Source organism: Fukomys damarensis, unplaced genomic scaffold (genome assembly GCF_012274545.1).
Source record: "Fukomys damarensis isolate Sample0158 unplaced genomic scaffold, DMR_v1.0_HiC HiC_scaffold_6, whole genome shotgun sequence".
NCBI lineage: Eukaryota > Metazoa > Chordata > Mammalia > Rodentia > Bathyergidae > Fukomys > Fukomys damarensis.
In genome coordinates, this window is record NW_022900918.1 from 31,877,604 (window position 1) to 31,901,674 (window position 24,071).

At 49.1% G+C, this 24,071-nt stretch overlaps 1 protein-coding gene across 4 annotated transcripts in view; it reads left to right on the forward strand.

Annotated features, from left to right (window-relative positions):
• The window catches only part of Farp1 (FERM, ARH/RhoGEF and pleckstrin domain protein 1), a 256,913-nt gene that overhangs the window by 54,010 nt on the left and 178,832 nt on the right, over positions 1 to 24,071 (forward strand). The window contains exons 1-3 of one of the 4 annotated variants that reach the window (XM_033760944.1): positions 4,454 to 4,464; positions 15,172 to 15,173; positions 19,538 to 19,731. In XM_033760944.1, the coding sequence (XP_033616835.1) occupies positions 19,561 to 19,731 (171 nt within the window). In that variant the 5' untranslated portion in view covers positions 4,454 to 4,464; positions 15,172 to 15,173; positions 19,538 to 19,560. Of the gene's footprint in view, positions 1 to 4,453; positions 4,465 to 11,442; positions 11,530 to 15,171; positions 15,174 to 19,537; positions 19,732 to 24,071 lie in introns of those variants that run through there. The other 3 variants (XM_033760945.1, XM_010604570.3, XM_033760943.1) reach the window with 3 other exon arrangements.

Genomic DNA, 24,071 nt, shown 5'->3' on the forward strand with positions numbered 1-24,071 from the left:
ATAAAGCTTTGGTAGGACACTGTTTACTTATATTTATCATTTGAGTGTTAAAAATATTCTTAGTGATTTCATTTTTGTTTTTTGGTACCGGGGATCGAACTCTGGTCCTTGTGCTTGTGAGGCAGGTGGCAGAACCACTGAGCTAAAGCCCCAGCCTGCAACTTCATTTTTTTAAAGAAATGTTTTCTTCCAACCAATTTCTGACTGTTTTCAGGGTGTTTGACTTGCAAATGGTTGAAGTTTTATTTTTATTTTTTTTTCAGAGAGGATCTCATTAGATAGTTCAGGTTGGCCTTGGGCTCACTATGTAGCCCATGCTGGCCTTGAACTTGTGGAGAGCCTCCTGCCTCTGTCTTCTGTGTGCTGGGATTATGGGTGTGCACCATCATGCCAGGCTGGAGTTTTGCTTTCTTATTTCTAACTTTATGCTTTATGGTCTGGCACTGTATAGCATAAACATAGAGAGCTTCTGTGATGGGTGAATATGTGTGTTCAAGCGAAGTTGTCCCATGAAAAGCTGGGGTATAATTGAATAAAGTACACTGGTTGTTTGCTGTTTTCTGTCCTAAATTTTGTCATCTCTGTCCTTGCTTATTGTCCCGGTTGGGTCCGTGCTTCCTTGGTGAATGTCTTGTTCTGGTGGACTGTAGAATGCTGGTGCCTTCTGGATTTTGCTGCCACTGGACTGAGCTGGAGGACACAGAGCCACTAGTGTTAGGTAGGGCCGGGGGACAGCAAGCGAGGCTGGAGACACGGCCTGGCACTCCCTGCCACGCCCGGTGCTCTTGATTTTCCCAGATGCTTAGTGCTGGAATAGAACTGAGTTAAATTAAGGGATGCAGATAGGCACTTCCTGAATGGCACTTGCTACTCAATAACTGCACCTCTCGGGAAGAGGACGAAGGGCCCAGGCTGGTCCTTATGGCCGGAAGTGATCTGCGGCTGGTCCAGGCCCCTGCTCCACTGCCCTTGTCTTTGGTGATGTGTGGCCCAGGATGCGATGCAGTGTGTACCTGTTTTATCCCTGCTGTGCATCCCCTGGGAACTGAGTTTCACTTCCGGGTGGAAGTGTGTCTCTGTTCCCTCCCTGAGCTTCATTTTCTCCTGTCTACTGGTGTCCGTTTTGCTGGAAGCTGGCAGTTGTGCACTCCTCACTGGGTGATTAGCACCGTAGCTTTTTGGGCTAGAGAAGGAGAGGTTTGGGAGGCTTTGTGAGGGTGTCAGAAATAACTGAGCCATGAGGTCCACGGAGAATGAGAGGGTGTACAAGCCATGGGCATCGCCCAGTCTGAGTCTGACACTTAACAGCTGGGTGACCCCATGGCAAATTGATGTGATCCTCCCGTTTTTTTAAGACAGGGTCTCACTGCAGTTCAGGCTGGCCTTGAACTCATTTGGCCCAGATTGGCTTTGAATTCAGAGCAGTCCTCCTGCCTCAGCCTCCCAAGATTACAGTGTGCCACCATCTCTGGCTAAGTTGATCTAATATCTGTGCCTCAGTGTTCTCGTGGGTAAGAGAATGCCCACCGAATGGGCATTGTGAGGAGTCCATGGATTAGTGTCTTCGAAGCTCTTAGAGCAGTGTACTGTGGGGGAAGTTGGTAGTTAGAGTAATACGCACCCCACCCCCATTCTGTGAAGGAGAAGCCTAAGAACAGGAGAGATTCAGTTAATTTTGCAGCACAGGATGCCTCTTTCATGTCCTGGGGAGCAGCCACAATTTGGTGGGCCACCTACTGGCACCTACATCTTCCCCACCTTACAGTGCCCATAGCAACAAGGTGCCGTTGGTAATCATTAATGTTTTACATGGGCAGTGGTGCTTAATTAAATACCTTAGGTGTCAACCAGGCTGACATTTAAACTTTCTCATGATTTCACAAGGGCTTCGATTTCGTTATTCCATACTTTTTCCTTGACATTTCACTGTTGTAATTAATCATTAATTCCAGGGGAAGCACACGACAGATACCCTTTTCTCACCTGTTGTGTTTTGTCGTGTCATTTAGGATATGATAATTCTGTTGATTTCTCAGATAATACTGAACCTGCTGCAGAATTTAACAGTTTGTTCTTTAATGGCTTATAGAAATGGCTTTTGTTTCCCTATCTTGAAGGGAAGCTCAGTCATCTATAATTCAATGGATTTAGTAAGCTTGAGGGAATGTTTTCTTTTTTTCTGAAAGTTGTGTAAAACATTACTGCTACTCACTGAGGAACGGATGTCAACGGAATGTTACACAGGACGCAGGACACATTCCAGTTTTGGCATTGATTTCTCAAGCAGCATTCCCAGAGCATTTGGAACTTAGCAGAGAGTTGTCGAAACTTCCTTATTGAGTAATGGGGCCACTGGGAGTATGTACACTTGATTTGGAAACAAATTTTGCTTTGTAGTTTATTGAAGAAAATGCCTAGTGCTGTTTTAAAAATACAACTTTCCAGACACAGTTAGTTACTAAGCCACGTCATCCTTTTATGAACAAAGATATCTGCTAGAGCCTCTGAGGTAAACTAAATTACCTGCTAGGTAAGATAAACTAAGTTATCTGCCAGGGGCAGGATGTGGGTTTCACTGAGCTGGAATTGACAACCATTGTCTGTTGCTGGAGTCTTACAATTTAGCCTATCATTTCCAACCTCAGCTTAATCCTGCTCGTTAGGAAATAACCTCTGCTTGCTTAAAAGCATCTCAAAGTAACCAAAACTGGGAAGCAACTGTGATGTCTTTCAGCAGAGGTTAAACACACTATGGTATGTCCATACTATAGAATATTAAACAGCATCTAAGAGGGATGTGCAATCAAGCCACAAAAAAAGCATGGAAGAACATTTAGTGTATATTGCATAGGTGAAAGAAACCAGTCTGAAAAGGCCAGTGGTTTGTGATCTAACAGTATGACATTCTGGAGAAGGCAAAACAGTACAGATAGTAGAGAGATGAGTGGCTGTTGGAATAGGGCGAGAGGAAGGGGAAGGATGAATAGATGGACACAGGGGATTTGGGGGCAGTGAAACTGTTCAGCATGACACCGAAATGGTGGATACGTAACACAGTCGTCAGCCCATGGGATGTGCAGCACAGCACGAGCCCCAGTGTCACCAAAGGCCTTTAGTTAATAATAGCGAATGAATGTTGGTTTATCAGCCGTAACAAATGTGCTTTGCTAATGCACGATGTTCATAGTAGGGGAACTGTCAGGGGAGGGGGTACGTGGGAACTCTCAACTATCTGCTCAGTTTTCCTCGATCAAATCTGTAAAACGGCCTCTTGATTAAAATGTAGGCTAATATATTTGCTGTCTGTGTTACTCATAGCCAGCGTGTGCTGCGTCTGTCCCTCATCTGCAGCTGAAGCTCTGCGCCGGGGACCCATGGGCTTTTCTTACTCCCCATTCCTGTTGCCTGACAGCCCTTAGCACTGAAGTTCAAACTCTGGGCTGGATCCTTGTGCCCCGATGCTGCTCCCCGTTAGGAGTTTGTACTGGGGTTTCAGGCTGTCTTTTCCAGGTGTGAAGTCATCCAGCAGGGAGAGGGCTGGCATTTGGTGCCCTCTGTGATCCTTCTGGAGTCTTCTCCCCTGCCTTCCTGCGCTGTTAGCGCCTGCGGAGGCTCCCGTTGTGACGGTGGTGACGCTTTCTTCTCGTGCCCCCTCCAGTCTCTCCCTGTGTGAGTCTCCCACTGCTGCAGTGTGCCCTCTGAAGTCCCTTTCTGGAGCCTCTGGTCCCTCTGCTGAGCCTCATGAGAGTGAGTCCTGGAGAAATCTTTGGAGAGGTGGTGGCGCAAGGCGGAGGGATGGCAAGTGCTCAGGAAGTGGAGGCAGGAACATGAGGATCTCCCCGATATCCTGTCATGGTGCTGTGTCCTCAGTCAGACACACAGCCGGGCACTACCTTGTCCTGTTGTATTTGTTTGTTTGTTTTTTTGTACCTGGAATCGAACTCTCAAACTTTTGTTTTCGAGGCGGGCGGTAGAACCACTGAGCTAAATCCCTAGCCCATCCTGTCATATTTGAATCTAAATTCCATCTTCGGTCTCTACGTCAAATGTGTTATCAGTTTCTTCTGGATGTTACACTCCTCCCAGGAGGCGCCTCTTCCATCCTCATGGTCACCACCATCATTTCCTCACAGAAAAGTATCACACGTGTTTCCTAAGTGACCTGTGTCCCAACCCAACCCACACTGTGAAACGGTGTCTTAAACCTCATGGTTTGTGGCTGCACCACAACGTCCACACGTGCCCGCCTGCCCACCAGCTTGGCCACTTCCTTTTAGGGGAGCTCGGCCAGGGTGTTTTCCCTGAGGTCCTCAGGTGTGTGAAGAAGACCTCTGTGCAGGAGCATGCAGCAGAAATCATCAATACCAAGAAATTGTCTGGTGTCATCCATACCAAAGTCAACAGAAATTAGAACATGAGCCCCGAGGTGCCAGTTCCTGTAACATCCACATAACGCGAGCCTCCGTGACAGTAATCTGAAGAAGGGTTTCACCCCTCGTGTTTGACGTAGGAAGACACTGTAGCCAGAGAGTGCTAAGGTGAAGCAGACGCCAGGCGCTGCACACATCAGAGTTTGGAGAGTGTTAATTAACCGCATTCACCGGCACGACACCGTCGGCATGGACCTGAAGCCCAAGTACCTGCTGCTTGGGAGCAAATGCAAGGGTGCTGCTGTCGGGCTGCCTGACTCTGGCTTCGCTGTCACAGTGCAGGGAGAGCAGCAGGCTTGGTTTGGCTTTGCTGACCTTGAGGAACACGGTGCCAGTCGTGTCAAGTTCGCAGGGACAGCACAGCACACTGGCAGCCGAAGCTGGAATTCCAAGAGCCCTTAAGAGAGCGGCACTCCAAGAAGCTGATTGGTTATGCCCAAGAACAGGTGGCCACCACCAGGGCGGGAACAGCAGATACAACAGTGGGCATGACCGGCGCCATGTTGCGCACCCTGGCACTTCCAGTACTTGTCCCCTGGGTCCTGAGCAAAGATCCCCGTGGAAACCTGCGGATATCTGGGCCTGCGGGGTCATCCTGCGTGTCCTCCTGCGGGGTAACCCTCCCTTAGGGGAGGAGGATCAGCACAAACTGTACCCACAGATCAAGGCCACAGCCTGTGCTTTCCTGTCACCTCAGTCAACCAGATGTGACCGTAAACCCCGCAGAGTGCACCACCGCCAGTGACTGGGCTCTCAGGCACCCATCCTCAGGCCCGCACTTGTCTCCAGGAACTTTTCAGCTGCAAAAGCCTGTTGAACAGAAAGTCCGGAGATGGTGTCAGGAAACCACAAATCATCATGGTACACAACACGACAGATGGGATTCGGGCTCCATAGCGAGCTATGGACCCTACTACAGAAGATGAAGACCTCAGAGGCCGAAGCAAGGAGACCACTGAGGTCCCGAAACAGCTGATGGAAGCCGTCAGCAGTGGGGACCAAGGGCCTACACAAGATGTGTGTCCCAGGCCTTGCTTCCGTTTGAACCTGAGGGCCTTGGTAACCTGACGGAGGGGAGGGATTTCTCTAAGTTTTACTTTGAGAGTGTCCTTGCAAGAACCCACCATCCTAGCCCCGCTTGTCTGTGTGACTGGGGAGGATGCACCTTGATTACTTACGTCCGCATCCCCAGGATGTCGACAGGTATGGTGGGCCTTGCACCACCGGTCAGAGGAGACTTGAGTCTGTACCGCCGCGATGGCAGTGGCTCAGGGTCCACTGCCATTGCTCAGGGGGCCCTGCCACCTGGTACAGCTGCGGGGACAAGAGAAGTGTCCAGCGGGAGGTCGGACCTTCATAGCCAGTGGCTTTGGAGGGTTCAGTCCTGTTGGTTTGAGGTTTAAAGTAATTAAATCACCAAGCAGCAGCAGTCAGTGCCCACCCTTGTGTGCTGTCCTCCTGCCACCCACTTTGTATCTATCTCTGCTAAACCAAGCTGGTTTTTACATTTAAGGAAAAAAAAATAAAGAAAAGAAAAAATATTATTTAAAAACCATGGACTCATGGCTGGGGATTTAGCTCAGTGGTTCCACTGCCTGCCTCGAAAGCGCAGGGTCTGGAGGTTGATCCCCAGTACCACAAAAGAAAACAGTGGACTCCATACCATGATACATTTTAAAACCACCAATGGCCCTGGAGCTGCAGCAAGGCTGGAGCTCGTGTGCTCCCCATTCTGGCAGGAACGGTGGGCTCTCCCTCCAGCCCAGGAGACGGGAGCTGTCAGAACTACTTGGGCAAGAACGCAGAGATCCCCACCTAGTGCGCAGGCGGCTGAGAAGCAAGAGTCCTTCAGACCCAGGGCTTGGACTTGGCTGCACTGTTGGAGTCAGAGGAGAGAGAAAGAGAACCGGCGCTGCAGAGCTGCTGGGAAGCCCACAAGAAACTTGCGTCAGTCACTGTGTGTGTGGGCGCTGAGTTTGAGGCCTGGTCTCTGCAGCCAGGAACGGGGAGCGCTTGCTGCTCTGCTTCCTGTTTGTTTTCTTAATAATTTAGCGAGGAGAGGGCCAGGCCCTGGTCGGGCTCCCCTTGATGCCTTTGGCAGGTGTGTGTCCCCGTGGATCTGGGCCATGTGGATCGCACCTCTTCCTGCCGGCATCCCAGGCTGACCCTCCCCGGGGCCTGAGGGCCCTGCAGGACTGGAGGAGCAAGGCCAGGGCAAGAGAGCTGTGGCTGTTCCTGTGCCTTCAGGACTCCCACAGGCGGCCTCCCTTCCTTGTCATCTCTTGCTGCATGCCCATCTCTTCCCCATCTCTCAGGTTGCCTGACTACTCTGGCCAGAAGAAAAACAGGAGGTGTCCAGATGGCAGAGGCCCTGGACCGAAGCCTAGACTTCTGCTGGGCCGTCTGCATGAGTGTCACCCCTCCCACCTGCGTGTACCCCCAAAGGTGTCTGGAGCCTGGGGTCAGTGCCCAAAGGGTTCCTTCCAGGGAGCAGACAGAAGAGAGAATGGGAGAGCTGGTTGTGGCCTGGATTCCCCTGTCAGTTGCACACACACCTGAGCTGTGGGGGCGAGGTGGGGGGGCTCCAGGTCCTGGACGAGCACGAGCTGCGGGAAGAGGCAGCAGCAACAGGTTGCACTTTGGAGCCAGCTGAGAAGAGTGAAAACACATGGATGCCCGGACTTTCGAGTTCGCTGGGCGCCTCGAGCACCATTCCTGCCTGGCACCTGGGCCCTCACCACCTTCTGCCCTGCAGCCTGTGGTGCCAGCTTGCAGACACCTTCACCACAGGGCTCGGTTTTGCTGGCTGGAAGACGCCTCAGAGTTCCTGGAGACCCATCGCTTCAGTGGCTGCTGTAGCTTCACATAGCACTCTTTCTCCTCTTCAGGGCTAAAGTCAGCGTCTGTAGACAACAGACTGTTAAGGGAATCACCTCCTTAGCGGGAAATGGAAGGCATTTGATGCAGGTTTTGCATACGGACATAGAAATAATTTAAATACAGTGTTCTGAATGTTGGCAGACCACTTTGTTACAGCAAAACCGTGAATTGAAGGTATTTAATAAAATAACCTGTAAATGATCAAAAACAACAGCAACAATAAAAGTGAATGATTTTAGCCAAGTGCGATGGTGCGCACCCGTAATCCCAGCTACTCGCAGGAGGATTGCAAATCTGAGCCCAGCCCGGGCAATTTAGCAAGACCTGTCTCAAAAATAAAAAGGTTGGAGATGTAGCGCAGCACTCCCTGGGTTCAATCTCCAGTACTACCAAAAACATCAACAGAAACAGTGGGCCATGGCTGTAATCCCGGTACTCTGGAAGCCTGAGGCAGGAGGATCATGATTGTAGCCCAGCCTGGGCAAATCAGCCAATTTACAAGGTACTGTCTCAAAAAAAAAAAAAAAAAGCTGGGTACATAGCACAGTGTAAAGGCTCTGGGTTCTGTCCCTGGTACTGTGCAAAAACCAACCCCCTACCCCCCAAAAAACAGCTCATACATGGTTTAACCGTGTCTTAAAAACTGAAGTCACTTGTACTGACTCATGAAAGGGGCACCTTCCTCCCTGGCCTGTTGTTTCAGCTGAGCAGACCCTGCTCCTTTCCTGTTCTCCTGCTCTGTTCATCTATGTCCACCCTCAGCCCAGCCGGTGCACTTGCTGGGCGCTTGGCGAAGATCACTGGGAGCCCAGGTGTGTGGCCCACACCATGCCAGGCTGCCTCCAGTGCTGAAACTGAAACGCTGTTGCCTATTTCCAAGGACCACTTCCTGTCCCCATTCCTCTGCGAGGTGGTGCCTTGTATTTCTGAGGCTTTGCAACTCGTAAACCAAATATTGTCGGGAGTAAAACAATCCCAGCCACCGCTTCTGGATCCACACCATTAACCAGTCCCTTAAAGTGCCCTGTGTAGTGGCTGAAATGTCAGAAGCCCACGGAATTGCTTGACTTTGGTGAGGATCTCATTTTTTGGGGGGTACCAGGCATCAAAACTTGGGACCTTGTGCTTGCAAGACAGGTTGGCAGATCCACTGAGCTAAATCCCCGGCCCTTAGATCTCAATTATTGTGACGCTTGAATGATAACTTCATGGTAAAGTTTTAATTAGCACACGTTTGCAGTGCATCATGGTTATGTTCATTTCGAGTAGTGAATACACGTGTATAACACATCGTGGTTCTTTTTTGCTGCCCTCTCCCTCTCCCATGTCTTGGTCCACTTCCCATTGAGAACGACCTGTGTTCTTGTTTCCTGTTATCTATCTTTCATTTTGCTCTTTCATTGATTTATACTTTGGGTTTCTCATACGAGAGAAACTATGCATTATTCAAGTTTGTGTGCCTGATTTATTTCACTTAACATTAGGATCTCAAGGTGTCTCCACTTCCCCGCGGGCATCTTCAATTTATCCTTCTTTATAGCAGTAGTGCTCCATTGTGTATCATCAGTAGCACATTTTCTTTATCCATTCTGAATGATAGCATACTTGGTGTGGTGGCCTACGTCTGTCATCCCAGCACTCAGGAGGCTGAGGCAGGTGGATGAAGAGTGGGCTCTGTGGTGAAACCGTCTCCAAAGAAAACAACAACAATAAATATGATGTTCTTTGTTTCTATTGTTGTTGGACTGTGAAATCCAGCAAAACACTCCACCTGCATCGTAGGCCAGGCAGGCCAGGGTTAGGTGGCGAGGGAAGCAGAGAGCCTTTGTTTAGAGAGTGGAGGTGAACGTGGTTCCAGAGACAGAAGCTCAGCCTAAGAGGTGTCCTGTGTTTGTGGCCAGGGTGTTGTTAGAGTGACTCCAGCAGGCCGGAAGTTGTTGAGTCTTTTCCGGAGCCGACCTTCCTCTTTCCATCTTATTTCCTCCAACCTTTAACTTAGAGGTCAGATGGGGCTGAGCTAGTTTAATCAAGAAACTGATAGCATCAAAACGTCAATTGTTGGGGATTTTTTTTCTTGACTTCCTGGTGTTCTGCTGGAAGTTTAGAACCTTCTCTTTCCAGGTTCTTTGACTTCCTCCTTCTCCCACTTATATTTATGTCTTTGCTTATCCATTTAATGGAGGAAATGTGCTTTCCTGAGAATGCAGAAAAGGCACTGTTTGGAAGAGGTGAGAATATAAATTAAAAATGGATTGGCAAAGAAACACTGCTTTATCTCGCCAAGAGTTGTTGACAAAATCAGACACAGAAGTGCATTGTGCACATGTGGGGCTGATAGCAGATCCCCCCCACCCCGTACCGGGGATTGAACTCAGGACCTTGCCTTTCTGAGCCAGGAGACCTGGGCTGGGGTTAAGAAGTCCTGCCTATGAGCTGGGTATGCTGTCATGCACCTGTATGTAATCCCAGCACTCTGGGAGGCTGAAGCAGGAGGAACCCCAAGTGTGAGCCCAGCCCAGACAACTTCGTGACTTATTAAGACTTTGTCTCAATTTAATAATTAAAAGAAAAGAGATGGGGTCGGGGCTGGAGATGTAGCTCAGTGTGAGCCCCTGGGCTCAGTCCCCAGTGCCACCCAAAAACACCCTTCTGCGTGATGGTGCTTGTGGCTTGTGAGCCCCTTTGCGGAACCTGTGCAGTGGACGGTGGGGAAGCCAGTGACTGTGAAGTGGTTCATCACCAGGCCGGGCCCTTGACGTTGAGCTGGGGGAGCCCCGTGCACTAAAGGAAGAGGCCCTGACACCCTAATGCCCAGGAATGCAGAGCCCTGGGTACTGCAGTGCCCCCAGGAAATCCTTCTTTGGTACCGCTTTTCCCAGGCTTTGACTTAGGAGGGACCTAGGTAATGCTGGACATTTGGGGTGACTTTCATGGAAACGATGACAGCAAAGCGATTTCTCCCTTTATTTTCTAGAGCTTTGTGGGGATTTTTAAAGATAGCCTGTTTGTTTGTTTGTTTGTTTATATGATGGAGGTGGGGGAAGCAACAATCTTGGTTTAGTTTCTACCAGTCATTTTCTTTCCCTTCCTTTGCCCGTGACATCGGGACGCCCTCCAAGCTGACAGTTCTGATCCTGGCCTCCTCCTCCCAGATGATCAAATGGGCTGAGCGTCCCTCACCCTTTGAAGTGCCTGTGTGATGGGAAACAGCCATCTGAACTTGTTTCTCCTGCTCCCACACGTCAGGGAAATAGGCAAATCTGTCCGCAGCACAGAGAGCTGTGTTTGAACTTCTCAGAAGCCCTTATCTGAGTTCCTGAGAAAAGCCGAGCGCATAGCCAGTGCTCCGCAGACTGGCACCCCACCCCCTCCTTCCTCCCAGGGGCCAGGAGCACAAGGTGGTTTTGTCCCAAGGCAGCAGAGGCCTGCATGGAGCCTTTGCCCTGGGTGCTCCTGGCGTCTGTCGTTCGTTCCTTTGTCCCTTTGTCCCACAGCCCAGCAGCGCACACCCTGCCCTGAGCGTGCTCTACCACAGCACCCTGGGGCCGGCCCAGCACCTTCCTGCCAGACTTCCTCCTGGACCGAGCTTTTTGTGAGTCGTTCTTAGCCTGCTGTTTTAAAAGAGCTATATTTAAACTGGAAGCGGAGAAAAGGATCTTCCTCAGATTCTTCCTCGTCAAGCTATTTTGATTGCTAGCTGCCCCCTTTCGTCACCCTGACTTCATTTCATCAGATCCATGCCCTACACGAGGCTGGGGTAGTCAGTAGGGTTATGTGTTTGTAGGAGACGAGAGGAAAAGATGTTGAGCTAGTTCTTCTTCTTTTTGTTTGAGACAGGGTCTCATTCTGTAGACCAGGCCCACACTGAACTTGCTAGGTGCCCCAGGCTGACCTCAGACTCGCAATCCTCCTGCCTCAGCCTCTGTTGAGTGCTGGGATTACAGGCGTTCAGTGACACTATGCTCGGCGTAGTGCTACTACATGCTGTGTGTGTAGCAAGCACAACATTTAAAAGGCCTGAAAACGTGGGCAATAGAAAGCAGTTCGTTAACCAGGCTGGTCGCCCCTCGGAGTATTGCTGACCACTGACCCCTGTGTTCTTCTCTCTGTCCTAGGAAACATTCATGGACTCTTACACATTTTCAGCAGTTTTGTGGGGTTAAAATTTACATATCAGAATTTGGGCCTACTTTCAGTATACAACTCAAAGATCTTCCTGGTAAGTTGAGGGCTGTTTAACTATCATCACAATCTAGTTTCAAATTACTTCCATTTCTCTAAAAAGACCCAGTCGCTCCTACCCTTTGTTCCCACCCCAGCCCCAGGCAGCCTGGGCTCTGGAGATTTATGCTCTGGATAAAGCCTTTTCTCTGTATGAAATATGAACAAACTCTCTGTAGAAGGCTGGCCTCAAACTCGGCAGCAGTCTTCCTGCCTCAGCCTCCTGAGTACCGGGATTAGAAGCATGTGCCACCATACCTGGCTTGTAAAATGTTTTGAGGTTCATCCGTGTTGTAGCAAGTTTCAACATATTGTTTTCCTTGGCACTAAATAATATTCCCTTGTTATAGATTATCATATCTGCATTAATCAGTTGAACATTTGGTTTATTTTTGCTTGGCTATTATTTTTTGGCTATGAACAGATACATAAAAGTCTTTGAGTGGACGTGTTCTCATTTGTCTTGGGGAAATACTAATGATTTAAGTTGCTGGGTTTATTAGAGGGAGCTTTGGATGGATTGTATGCTAAATTTATGCTTACTTTTTTTTTTTTTGGTACCAGGGATTGAACTCGGGACCTTGTGCTTTCGAGGCAGGTGGTGGTAACACCGGGCTAAATCCCTGGCCATTATTCTTAAACTTTTAAGAAATTTCCAAAATGCTCTCCACACTGGTGGCACCAGTTTATATTCCCATCAGCCACCAGGAGTGTATGAGATTCTACTTTGTTCGCATTGTTGATAATAGTTCTTATCTCTTATTATAGCTGTTACAGTGGATATGAAATATATCTCATCATGAATATAATTTGCATTTCCTAATGATGAATGATGTTGAGTGTCTTTTCATGTGCTTACCAACCATCTGTATATCTTCGGAAATTAAAATTCTATTGTCAGTTTTATTTTTTATTATCTTTTTTTTTTTTTCCAGAGTTTTGCTTTTTGAGGCAGGGTCTTACTTTGTAGTCCAGACTGGTCTTGAACTCACTGTGTAGTCCTCCAGGCTGGCTTCCAACTTGTGGCGATCCTCCTGCCTCAGCCTCCTGAGTGCTAGGATCACAGGTATGCACCCCCACACCTGCCCGTCTGTTGTCTGTTTTAAGACATGAAGGTAGCAGCTGACATACATTTCCCTTCACTTCTATTCCTTCTCCTGCCAATTTTTTGTTTGTATTATTTTGGCATTTTCAAGACTTACACTTTACAGCTATTATGATTATTTTAGATGAGACTGGACATGTTCAGGGTGGTATGGCTGTAGACTTTATGATTATTTTAGCCTTCTTTGGATATAAAGTCTATAATTGTTTTTTGTCATTTTACTACTTACCTCTTATTTTGCTGAATTTTGTCTTGCTAGTTTCTCCAAGAAGGGCTTGGATAGCAGTTCTTTGACGTATTGCCTGTTTAAAACATTTGGTTGTTTATATTTGAATGAAAGTTTAGCTTAAAATTTTGAATCTTTTATTTTCTCTGAGTATGTTTTTCTTTTCCTCCCCCAAAGCAGAGATCGAACTCAGGATCCTGTGCTTGTGAGGCAGGCACGTCGCCACTGAGCCAAATCCCTAGCCCTTCAGAGGACATTTTTTGATGTTTACACTGCCCCCACCCCCACTCCCATTTCTGGTGGTCCTGGGAGTTGAAGCCAGGGCTCTGAGCCACATCCCCTTTTCACTTTTCATTTTTAGACAGGGTCTTGCTAAACTGCTAAGTTGTCCAGCCTGGCCTGGAACTTGAGATCCTCCCGCCTCAGCCTCCCAGAGTGCTGGGATTGTAGGTGTGCGTCCCCGTGCTTGGCTGTATTTCCTTTTGGCCGCTTCTACTTTGGTCCACGTGTTGGAGCTGTGGGTTGAATATCCTTTATCTGAAATGCCTAGGACCACAAGTGGTTTGGATTTTGGATTTCTTGTATAGTGGAATATTTGTACACACCACGAGACTTCCTGGGGGTGGACAGCTCACTGATGTTCCGTGAACTCCTGCATAAAGCCGGGAGGTTATTTTAGGCAGTATTTTTATTATGCCTGTGTTTGGTTTGCCACCCATCACAGCAGGTCAGGTATGGAGTTCTCCATGTGTGACGTCTTGTTGGTGTTCATACAATTTTGGATTTGGGAGCACTTTTAGATTTTAGGTTTTTGATTAAGAATGCCCAGGGCTGGGGATTTGGCTCAGTGGTTCTGCTGCCTGCCTTGCAAGCGCAAGGGCCCGAGTTCGATCCCTGGTACTAAAAACAAAATAAAACAAAAAAGAATGCTCCTCCGCCTGTATTTTTGTTCATCCTTCTCTTTTTATGCCCCTAAGATCAGCTCTCATGGTGTGTTTCCCGCTGATGTCTTTTGGAGCTTCCTTGAACTCATAAATCCTGCTGTGTTTTTGTTTATAGAAATCAGTTACTAAGTTTTGGGAATTTATGACAACATGCTTCAGCAAAATTGTAATCTGTTGCGTGAGACATTTGTGTGATGGGTGTTCATCTGTCTTTGTTTGCCTGTTTGTTATTGCAGACAGGGTCTCGCTGTGTAGTTCAGTCTGGCCTTGAATTCACTGTGCAGCCCAGGCGTCTTCCTCCTGCCTCAGCCTCCCAGTTCTGGGAGTACAGGTGTGCACTGCCACTTGGGCCTAGTGCCCTCGTCTGTTTTCCTTGTTTTCTTCTCGGCAGCATCTTGTGAAGGTTTAGGAATTCTTTGTCTTCTTGCTATATTGGTATTAGCCCGGCACAGGCTGCAAACACGGCCCTGTCTCAGGCTAGCGTTCGTGTGACTGCAGGCATCAGTAGGGGGATCAGCCCTTGCTTTTCTCTCACGTGCTGAGCCTTGGGCTGGATGCTGGTGGCATCCTAAGCCATCTGTCTTGTTCCTGTTGTCCCAGCAGTAGTCGGCTTCCTCCCAGCCTGGCCTGCTGAGGCTCCTCATTTCCTCCCTCCTGTGCCCGGGCCTCTGCTCTTGCTCCTGCTCCTCGGCACACCTGTCCCTGCTGTTGTGAGAAAGTCATCCCCGGCTGGTTGTTGGGGTGCTGTATGGGTTTGGGGAGCCGGCTTGCTCCTCCCCATCTGACCTGCAGTGCAGTTGGCAGCTCTTTCTCACAGCCTGCAGTCGTGGGTCACAGATGTTTTCTAGTTTCCTCGGGGAAGGACTCTGCGTTTTTTGGTGTATGTTCCTTATTGCTTTTGGGTGTATTTCAAGAGGAAGTCGTTAAGCCAGGATATTATGACAAGACAACTCTAGTTTTTAACTTTTTCTCTGCCAGTTAAAAATGTTGTATTTCGCTGTTTTGTCTGTGCATGTGTATGGGGATTGAACCCAGGGCCTTCACACTGAGGTATATCCCCAACACCTTTTTTACTTTTTTCCTTTGAAACAGGGTCTCCATAAGTTTCCCAGACTGGGAAATTTAAATTCAGCTTTAGCCTCCTAGACGGCTGAGTCTGCAGGCCTGAGCCACCATACTGAAGCCATCTAGGTTATTTTGACTCCTTAAGGCTTCACAGGTTGGAGCTTGAAGGGAGCTTGGAGGGAAAGTGACAGCAGAGCACAGGTGAGCTCAGATTTGTACTCAGGAAGGCTTTTTGCAGACGTGTTTATTTTGAAGGCAGCGCTATTGTTGCTTAGCAGTTACCACGTCAAGCATCAATAGCGGTCGCCTAGTTATGACTTACAGCCTTCCCGTGATGTTCCCTGGCATCCTAAGGATGCCCGGCTCAAGACTTGTGGTTGGATTTATGTTTGAATTAAACAGAGCTCTCCATGCCCAGCCACAGTCCGTATGCAAATATGGAAACAGCGTGAGGCACGTGGCGAGACTTCTGTACCCCGAAGTAGAAGTAATACAGGTAGCAAGGCCGTTGAGGGCTACGGAAAAAGAGAAGTCAGGGTACCAAATCTGTTACTGACTCAGATTCTTAAACGCCAAGGTGCCAAGAACTAAATGGAATGTGCAACTGGGGATTTAGGTGAGAGGGAAGAAGAGGCTGAGCTCGCAGGCGGAGTGGCCTCGTTGGTTGTTAGTAGGACAGACATGAGGTGTTTGTAGGAGGGGCTGTAGCCCCTTTGGGTGGAGGTGACAAGGACTGAAGGCCCCTCCCCGCCTGCCCGCTGGGCACAAAGCCCAGGCTGGCCCCTGCTTCTTTGAGCTGGAGCAGCAGGAGGTTGTATGGTTCAGGTCTGAATGGGCCCGTAGCCTCCTGTGTTTGGAAGGTGCCTGCATTACGGGGCTTGTAGCTGACTGTCTTAGATGGGGCCTGGCTGGAGGAGGAGGTCACTGGAGGTGTGGCCTGGAAGGGTTTGTCTCTTTCCCAGCTCCTCCTTTCACTCTCTGCCATGAGGTGAGCAGCTTTTCCTCCGCCAGGCCTCTGTGCTGTGCTGTCCTGCCCTGTAGCCAGCCGACTAGGAACTGAACTATGAGACAAAATAAACCTCTCATCTTTTTTGTCTGTGACTTGCACTCTAACGTTTTGGCCATTTTTTAAAGATTATGGTATACCGTGTATTAACTAATGTTATTCTTTAATTAATTTGTTAAGAAATTTTGCTTTATTTTTTTTCATAGAAGTAAGAAGACTTTAAAAAATATTTCCTTTATTAATATCTATTCGTATGACATTGAAAAATAAACCTCTCCTCCTTTAAGTTGTGGGTGTCCGGTCTTTCATGCCACCAGTGAGAAAAGACAGAGGCAGAGTGACACTGCCCAGCGTCCAGGATGCAGAGAGGACCTGTCCCCTCTTGGGGGAGGCACAGGGAATAGGGGGCCAGTAGAGGGCCAGGGAGGGCTCCTGAAATAGGAAAAACGTGTGCAGAGGAGTCTGGGAATGGGAAGGCCCACTTGACTGATGGAATACTTTTCTCCGGAGGTCGCATTTATTTTTAACCATTGGACAACAAACAGAAAAGATTTATGGAAGTAATTCTGCCTGGTTTATGGAGTTGATTGTGAACACAACTGACTTCAGGACGAATACCACCCCACCTCCCTTTGATTCGCCGAGCATTGTCCGTGGCATTGTGCTTGGTGCAGTGGCCTCAGTCTGGTCTGGTCTCTGAGGATCCCTGCGAGTTCACCGAAGTCTAGGTGGTCACACAGCTGTGCAGGGCTGCCATAGGTTCATAGTGAGCCCTTATTTATTTAGGGCAGTGTCAGGAGGATACCGGCACAGGGCTGTGGACTCACTGGCTTCTCAGCAAGGCTGGCCCTCAGCTGGCCTTGCCACCCAGCAGAGTGCCCGCCGCTGCCAGCTCTGGACAGCTGTGGGGAGGTGGGCGTGGGAGAAATGAGCAGCCGGCGTTTCCTAGACAGCGCTCCAGGGAGGGCACTGCCCGGGAAGTCCCTGTGGCGCCAGGGTTTCCAGCTTTGTGTCTGTGCTGCGGACATCGGGGGTCCCCCGGGAGGACAGAGTGGGTCTCCATAAGGAAGACATCGGCGGTGGGGTGGGGAGGGCTTCTGGGGACCCAGCCCCTCAGGATCCGGAGAGATTTGGTGAGAAAACCCTCCTCCTGAGATTCACAGAGAGCCAGAGGGTGACTTGTCTCAGAGGTGTCAGACTCACGCTGAGCTCTGGACCTTGCACCGGGTGACACTGTGGTGCCCCCACCCTGGGCGTCTCTCTTCTGTTCCCCTTCCCATCTTCTTCATGTCCACTTTCCCTCGGCACTGGGCGGGCGCCATGGTTCTTCTGCTTTCTCCACATCACTGTCACCCTCACATTTGTCCACTGCCTCCCGAGCATCCAAGTGTCCTTTTATAACCCCAGACCCTCAGGGCCCCTCACGCCCAGCCTCCTGCTTCCTCCCCTCTGCCCTTACTGAAACCTGGGGCTGTCACTTTAGCTACCATTTATGACATCAGGTTAATTTTCCACAGAAGTTTCCATCACCTCTGCCCATTATCCCCTCAAGTATAAAATTGCTGTGATCACTTTGAACCTGGAGACCCCCAGCCTACACTTCCATCTCTTTTCTTTTTGTTTTTTGAGACACTGTGTAGTTGAGACTGACATAGAACTCGCCACGTAGCCCAGGCTGGTCTCGAACTCACAGCGATCCTCCTGCCTCAGCCTCCCGAGAGCTGGGATTATAGGCGTGTGCTCCATCTCTTTTCCATATTACCACTCATCCTTGGTTCGTTTTCCTGCAGTTTTCCTTCACAGCCTCCACTGGTGAGACTAGATTTCTCTGCGATCTGATTTCCTCAGTCCTTTCAGTAATGTGGCGTTCACTCTTCAGCCTTAAATCTTGCTCTCCTTCCCATGTGCCACCTTCTTTCTGTCCCATCACATCCTCAGTGCTGTCCCACATCCCTGGAATGCCCATTCCTGTGTGCCTCGTGTGTCTTTCCAGTAATTAACTCGGCCTCTGACATCAAGCTGTTTCAGTCCCTCCTGCCTAGGCAGATGCTGAATTGCGAAGAAAACTCCAGCTAAGGGGCCTCCTCGGGCGCTCACGCAACCATGGGAAAGGTGTGCAGGCACCCCAGGTGGGCACCAGGGGCTGGCTTTGAGCTGGAGCACAGAGGAGACGGCAGCTGGTGTCTGCCCTCGTGGCCAGGATGTGACATTGATCTGAGGTTTAAAGCAATGACAGGAAGAGGCAAAGCCTTCTGCCGGGGAGAGTGCCTATGTGAAGGCCTGGTGAGGGGTGCAGGTGGTGGGAGGACAGAGGGAGGGCAGGTGTCCTGAGGGATCAAAGAGGATTGTTTTATTTTTAGGGAAAAACAGTACCTCTGTTGGTCTTATACTAGGTGTGCTTGAAAAATATGATAAAGGTTTTTTTTTTAGTACTGGGGATTGAACTCAGGACCTTGTGCTTGAGTCAGGCGGTGGCACCACTGAGCTAAATCCCCGGCCCCGTGAAGGTTTAAATAAAATTTTTATTATATTAGAAGACACATTGCTATTAATCCCCTTCAAAGTACCCCTCGCTTTGAACGCACTCGTCCCATCTCTGTTGCCGCTTTCTGAAGCAGTTCTGGAGTCCTCTTTCGTGTGTGTCTTCATGGCTGCCTGGTATCAGTTCAAAACATTTACCTTTTATGGTCAAGGACAAGAGCCATGAGTTGCGCAGTACCTGTTCTGGTGGATGAAGACCTGCTCATGTTTTTATGAGCCTCCTTTTCCACTGGATAGCACTCAGCGGTTGCATTCACCATATATGTTTATCAGACCTCATAAGGGTTCTTAGGAAAGAGGACTCCCAGAGCGGCTTCAGAATGTGGCAAGAGTTACGGGACAAGTGTGTTTGGAGTGAGGGAGAATTTTGAGGGAGCAGTGTCTTCTTCTGTAATAAATATTAAAAAAAAAAACACTCAACTGTGTATTTTATCACCTCCTGTAGTTCATAGAATGGCTTTTTCAGAAAGAGGAGCAGCTGGAGGGGTGGGTGGTAGGGAAGAGATGAAGTGGGAAGTTAAAATAGAGACAAGTATAGAAATGAATGGGAAGGAGAGAGAGAGAGAGAGAGAGACAGAGAGAGAGAGAGAGAGAGGGGCCTACCTTATGTTGTTGGTGTCTGTGTGAGTGTGTCTGGTCCTCCATCAGATGATGCCCGGGAGAGCCACAATGTGTGTACTATCCATTCATCTTCACAACACCCACATTACCAGCAGGTTACTATGTCCACAGAAGGTGATTAGTGGGTGCTAATGAGAGAGCCTAGGCCCTGTTTATCATCTTCCCAGAGTGTAAAAAGTAATGCCTGGCTCCTAATAATATGCGGAACACAACCAAGTCTCTAATATGAGTCGTTAGGAGCTGACTGTGAAGCTAGAAAAGATTAAAATGTGCAGTAGTATGCAAAGCTATGCAAATGAAAAGTATGCAAAAATGTCTGCATTCTGTGACTGCCTGAAGGTGACTTTGTAAGGGAAGGAAGTGGAGGTCAGGCATGTGTGGAGAGCTTCTTCCTGGTGTGTGCCTTGAGGAAGTTCCCCCAACGAAGGAAGATGAAAGAGCTACCTAAGTGGTTTTTGAAAAAGGAGTCTTCTCCTAATGTGCTTTTCTTTTCCGCAGGTGTTACTTGAGCCGCTTCCGCCATGGGAGAAATAGAGCAGAAGCCCACCCCAGGATCTCGCCTGGGGGCCCCCGAGAATTCAGGGATCAGCACCTTGGAGCGTGGACAGAAGGCGCCCTCAACACCTTCAGGAAAACTTATGTCCATCAAAATCCAGATGCTGGATGACACCCAGGAAGCATTTGAAGTCCCAGTAAGTCGTGGCTTTCTGTGTCTGTGGACCCAAGGGTGTGGGCCGCCCCCACGTGGGAAGGTCCACCTCACTCCCATGCCCCCCTGACAGTCAGTGGCTCAGAGGGTCTGTGTGTCTGGCTCTTCCCTCCCCCTGCTCACCACGTGCCACCTACCCACTCTGCTTCAGAGCCGTCCAGTTCTCAGATTGATGCGTGACCCACCCACCAAGTGGTATCGGTGGCCTCGGCGCTTGAGGTTTATTGTGACTCCCCATAGGCAAATACATGTTACCCGGGTGTGAATGTGTGTGCGTGTCTGTAGTGACTCATCTAAATTGTATCCTCCAGCGTGTATGCCTTCATGATACAGTGTATATCAGACATGTGGTACACATGTATAAGTCTATGCATAATAGATGCAGTAAGACACATTGCCGTCCGTCCCCTCCTTACCGTGGACGCACTTGCTCACCACTCCCGTCGCTTTCTGAAGCAGTTCTGGAAGTCCTCTTTCGTGGGTGTCTTTAGTTGAGGTGTCATGGCTGCCTCACTGCCTCAGAGTGTTTATTTTACCTGCCATGGTCGTTTTGACTTTGGGCAAGAGCCAGAAGTTGCAGAGTGCCGTGTACTTGTGTTTGAAGTAGAGAGAAGAGTGGTCTTCTGGATGGATTCCAGTTTAATTTGCTAACATCACCAGCAGTTTCTCTCTTACACTGCGGTATATGTGTCCCTACTTCACTCATGTCTAGATCAATGGCAAAAAAAATCCCAAGAAAACCTCAACTAGCAGTCCGTGTGTTTTCATGCCAGGAAATGAAGTGGGACCACGTTCACGGCCCCAGAGGGCTGACTGAAGCCACCAGTGTGGTGGCCCTGGAAGAGAGGCCTGCTGTTCCAGGCGTCAGGGAAGGGACTGTGCTGAGCAGAGAAGGAGCTGTGGCTCTCCCCAGTTAGCAGAGCCCAGCATGACTGGTTCCCAGGCCAGAAGGTGCCCTGAGTGCACTTTCTTCCAGGACCACCCTCCTTGACCTTGGCTAGGCCCCCAGAATGTTCCATACACCTCAGATTGGGTCTTTTGTGTTCTGTCTTGGTACCAAATACTGCACGGAACTAACATGATTAATGGAGGAAGAAAATAACTCGAATTCCAAGCAGCCAACTTGTGAGCAGACTTTGAGAACACACCTGTTTTTTAACATGAGGACAATCTGTCCATTATTCCTGTTGGCTTGACTGACTGAAATTTAATAGTTGGCATTAACAGTGGTAACCCATTATTTAATCATTTATGGGATATGATTCAGTAAATTATATTTATTTCAAAGAACATTGTTCAGAGAGTGTGAATTAAGTGTCTCAGAGAAAGATAAAGCTCAGAATAGCTATGTTTAAAACTGCCAATTTATGCTACACTGCAAACAACCTCTTTGGCTTTCTAATTTTCTCACTGTGGGATTCGTATCTTTCAAGGGTGTGGGGAGGCCTTCGTTGGTCAGTGAACAAAGCAGCCCTGATGTCTGGAACTGTAAAATACCTTGAGGAAAGCACCTGCTGTACCCTGAGAATGAGGCCTTCTGGACCGTGTGGGCCTCTGGTCTGTCCATCCCCTCCTCCAGGGTTTTTCTTCCTTGCCAGACTGGTTGGGTGAGGTTTCAGTTTCAGTGTTTCCCCTTTGGTCCTGGTGAGGAGGACCTCTGATCCTAGCCTGTAGCAAGCAAGGTATTCTTTTTAATGGTGTTGCTGTTCAGGGTTTGGATCAAGCTCTCAGATGCTGCCCTGTGTGCTCACCGTGAGATCATGGTACTGCGTTCAGCTGCAGTTCTTTACGTCGAGACTCTGTCCCTGTCTGGGTTTAGCAAGGACCTGTATGATAGAGTCCTGTCTGCCTGAGAGGTATAGAATTGTGTTTTCATCCTTTCAAATGATTTTCTTTCACCGTCTCTGATGGTTGTACTTTGAACTTTTAGGCCCTCTGTCTAGAAGGAACCTTTCTAACCGCCCCCCCGCCATAAACTCCTGGGCACCCATAAAGATCTTAGTTTTACCCAGAGGCCTCCTTTCCCCAGGCAGTGGCTGGACTCCTTTTACCTATGCACTTATCGGGACAGAGCTGGACTGCCTGGATTATTCACATCCCAGGTTCTCCTACCAACAGACACTTCCTTAACTTCCCCGATCTGCTTTCTCCTCCATAAAATGAGGATCATAATAAACCCTACTTTGTACTACCTGAGCATAAAAGAGTTAATACAAAAGAAGCATCTAGAGCAATTTTGGCACACGAGGAGTGTAATACACAAGATGAGTGGCACCCGTGAGCTCTGCTGTGGCACTGCTGGCTTTCCCTGTAGTCAGAAGGGACCTTCCTTATCACCCTGTCTTCTCTACATCTAGCAAGGCACCTTGCAGAGTAGTTATTGAAAGTTTGCTGAGTGATTGTTAGAGCGAGTTAATTTCACAAGTAGAAGTTCATGCCATTGTATGTTAGTTTAGACATGTTCCCTCTATTCATATTTCATTTTTATTCCTCTAGTTTGGCCAGAATGCTCTCTCTCAATCCCCGGGCAACACATGTTTTCCCTAACTGGCTGCAGAAAGCCTGATATCAGCATTTCTGTTGATGGGGCTGACTGTAAATTGTTGCCTTGTATTCTTTAAGAAGGCTCCGCCAGGCCATCCGCAGCTGGAAGCCATCAGGGCTGCGGTGACTCAGGCATCCTGCTGGGGCTGGAGGACAGGGACTGAGGATCACAGAGACCCAGCGCCTGAACTGCATAAAAATCTTGCTCCAAAGCTTTCCCCCAAGGCCAGATGTCTGACCCTGGAAGTGTCCCCCCTGCCTGCCTGTGAATTCTTTGGCATTGCAGATAAGCGGGGCGTGGGGCCAGAAGTTTCCTTTTGAGGTCACTCTCCTGTGAGCCCTGTCTGTCCCTGGGAATTGAGTTTCCTGGGCCTTTTATGAATCTGTTGGTTTTGCAATACAAATGCAGGCAAAACGCTCATTTTAAATGCAAATTTCCTGACTGTCCTGGGCACCCAGAAGCCAGCCTACTCCTTCTCCGAGGTTGTTGCCCTCATCATTTATAGCCTTAGGAAAAGTTATTCTGAAGCTTTAACCTTTGTGAAAGCCAGGGCCATGAGGTCTCTTCCATCCCGTAGTTTCCTGTATGACCACCTTTACTGTTGAACTTGGAGGGTCCCTGTAGCTCTTTCCCCTGCACAGGGAGGTTTAAAAACAGTAAGTTCTTTCCTGGTGTTTGATCATCTTTATGTGGAAAACGCTGTGCACATCAGCCGTCCCTGTGGTCTGATGAACGCGGCTTTCTCTCTCCGCTGAGGTTATAAAGCAGAGTGACTTCGGGTCTCCGAGAGAGTTAAGGACACCTCCTCCTGCCAGGCCAGCTCCCCTGAAGGTCCTTGAGTTGATTTTATGTGTCGGTCTTCGTGACCCCCGGTAAAGGAGGAGCAGATGGTCACCTCTCCAAGTGTTTATTCCTCTCCTTGGCTGAGAAGGGAGAGGAGACAAAGTGCAGCCACTTTTTGCCTCTCTTGACTGCCCCGGAAGCTGCAGGGGGACGAGATACTGCATCTGTTGAAGGGTGAGCAGCAGAGGTGGTGTCAGGCAGGTGCACAGGGCCTTAGCCCTCATGGGGCTTTTCTTAAATTCCTGTTCTGTCTTCCTTTCTTCAGAAGCTTCCGTGGCTCTCTGAGCTGGTTCAGCTGGCATCCTTTGTTCCTGGGTAAAGCATGGGTTTCTTAGTTCTGGGCACAAAGAACCAAACCGAACTCCTCCTCCTAGGAGAGCCTGTGCCTTCTCCTAGGAGAGCCTGTGCCTTCGCCAAGGAGCTGCTGGGTACTCTCGGAGAGGTGAGCCACCAGGGCTGCTGTTCCCAGCCTCCGCACGGGGTATTTGAGCTTCTGCATGTTAGCGCCTCATGCTGGAAGAGTCACTGAGCTGTTTGCTGCTAGGTTTGGCCTCTAGCAGGTCACCTAGAAGCTCTCTGGGGGCAGGGTCTGTTTTCTTTTTGTTCATTGTTACGGTTTGAGTCTAGCTGTCCCCCAAAGCCTCCTGTGGTCATAGGCTGGATCTAGAGTGTGTAAAGCAGGAATGGATTCATAGTACTAGGTTCAAAGGTACTCGGACTAAGGGTGTGAGTACTCCCTGCCCTGAGTAATCTGAATAAGATGTGAGGGTCAGGGGGACACTGTTAAGTCCTCTTGTTACCTTTGCTGCCTCGTGTGCGCCACGTTGTTTCTTCTCTAAGATGCTTCTCTGCCATCTCAGCCTCGGACCCAGCCGATCTACAAGCTGTAAACTAAATGAACCCCTTTCCCTTCAACTTCAGGGTCAGGTATTCTG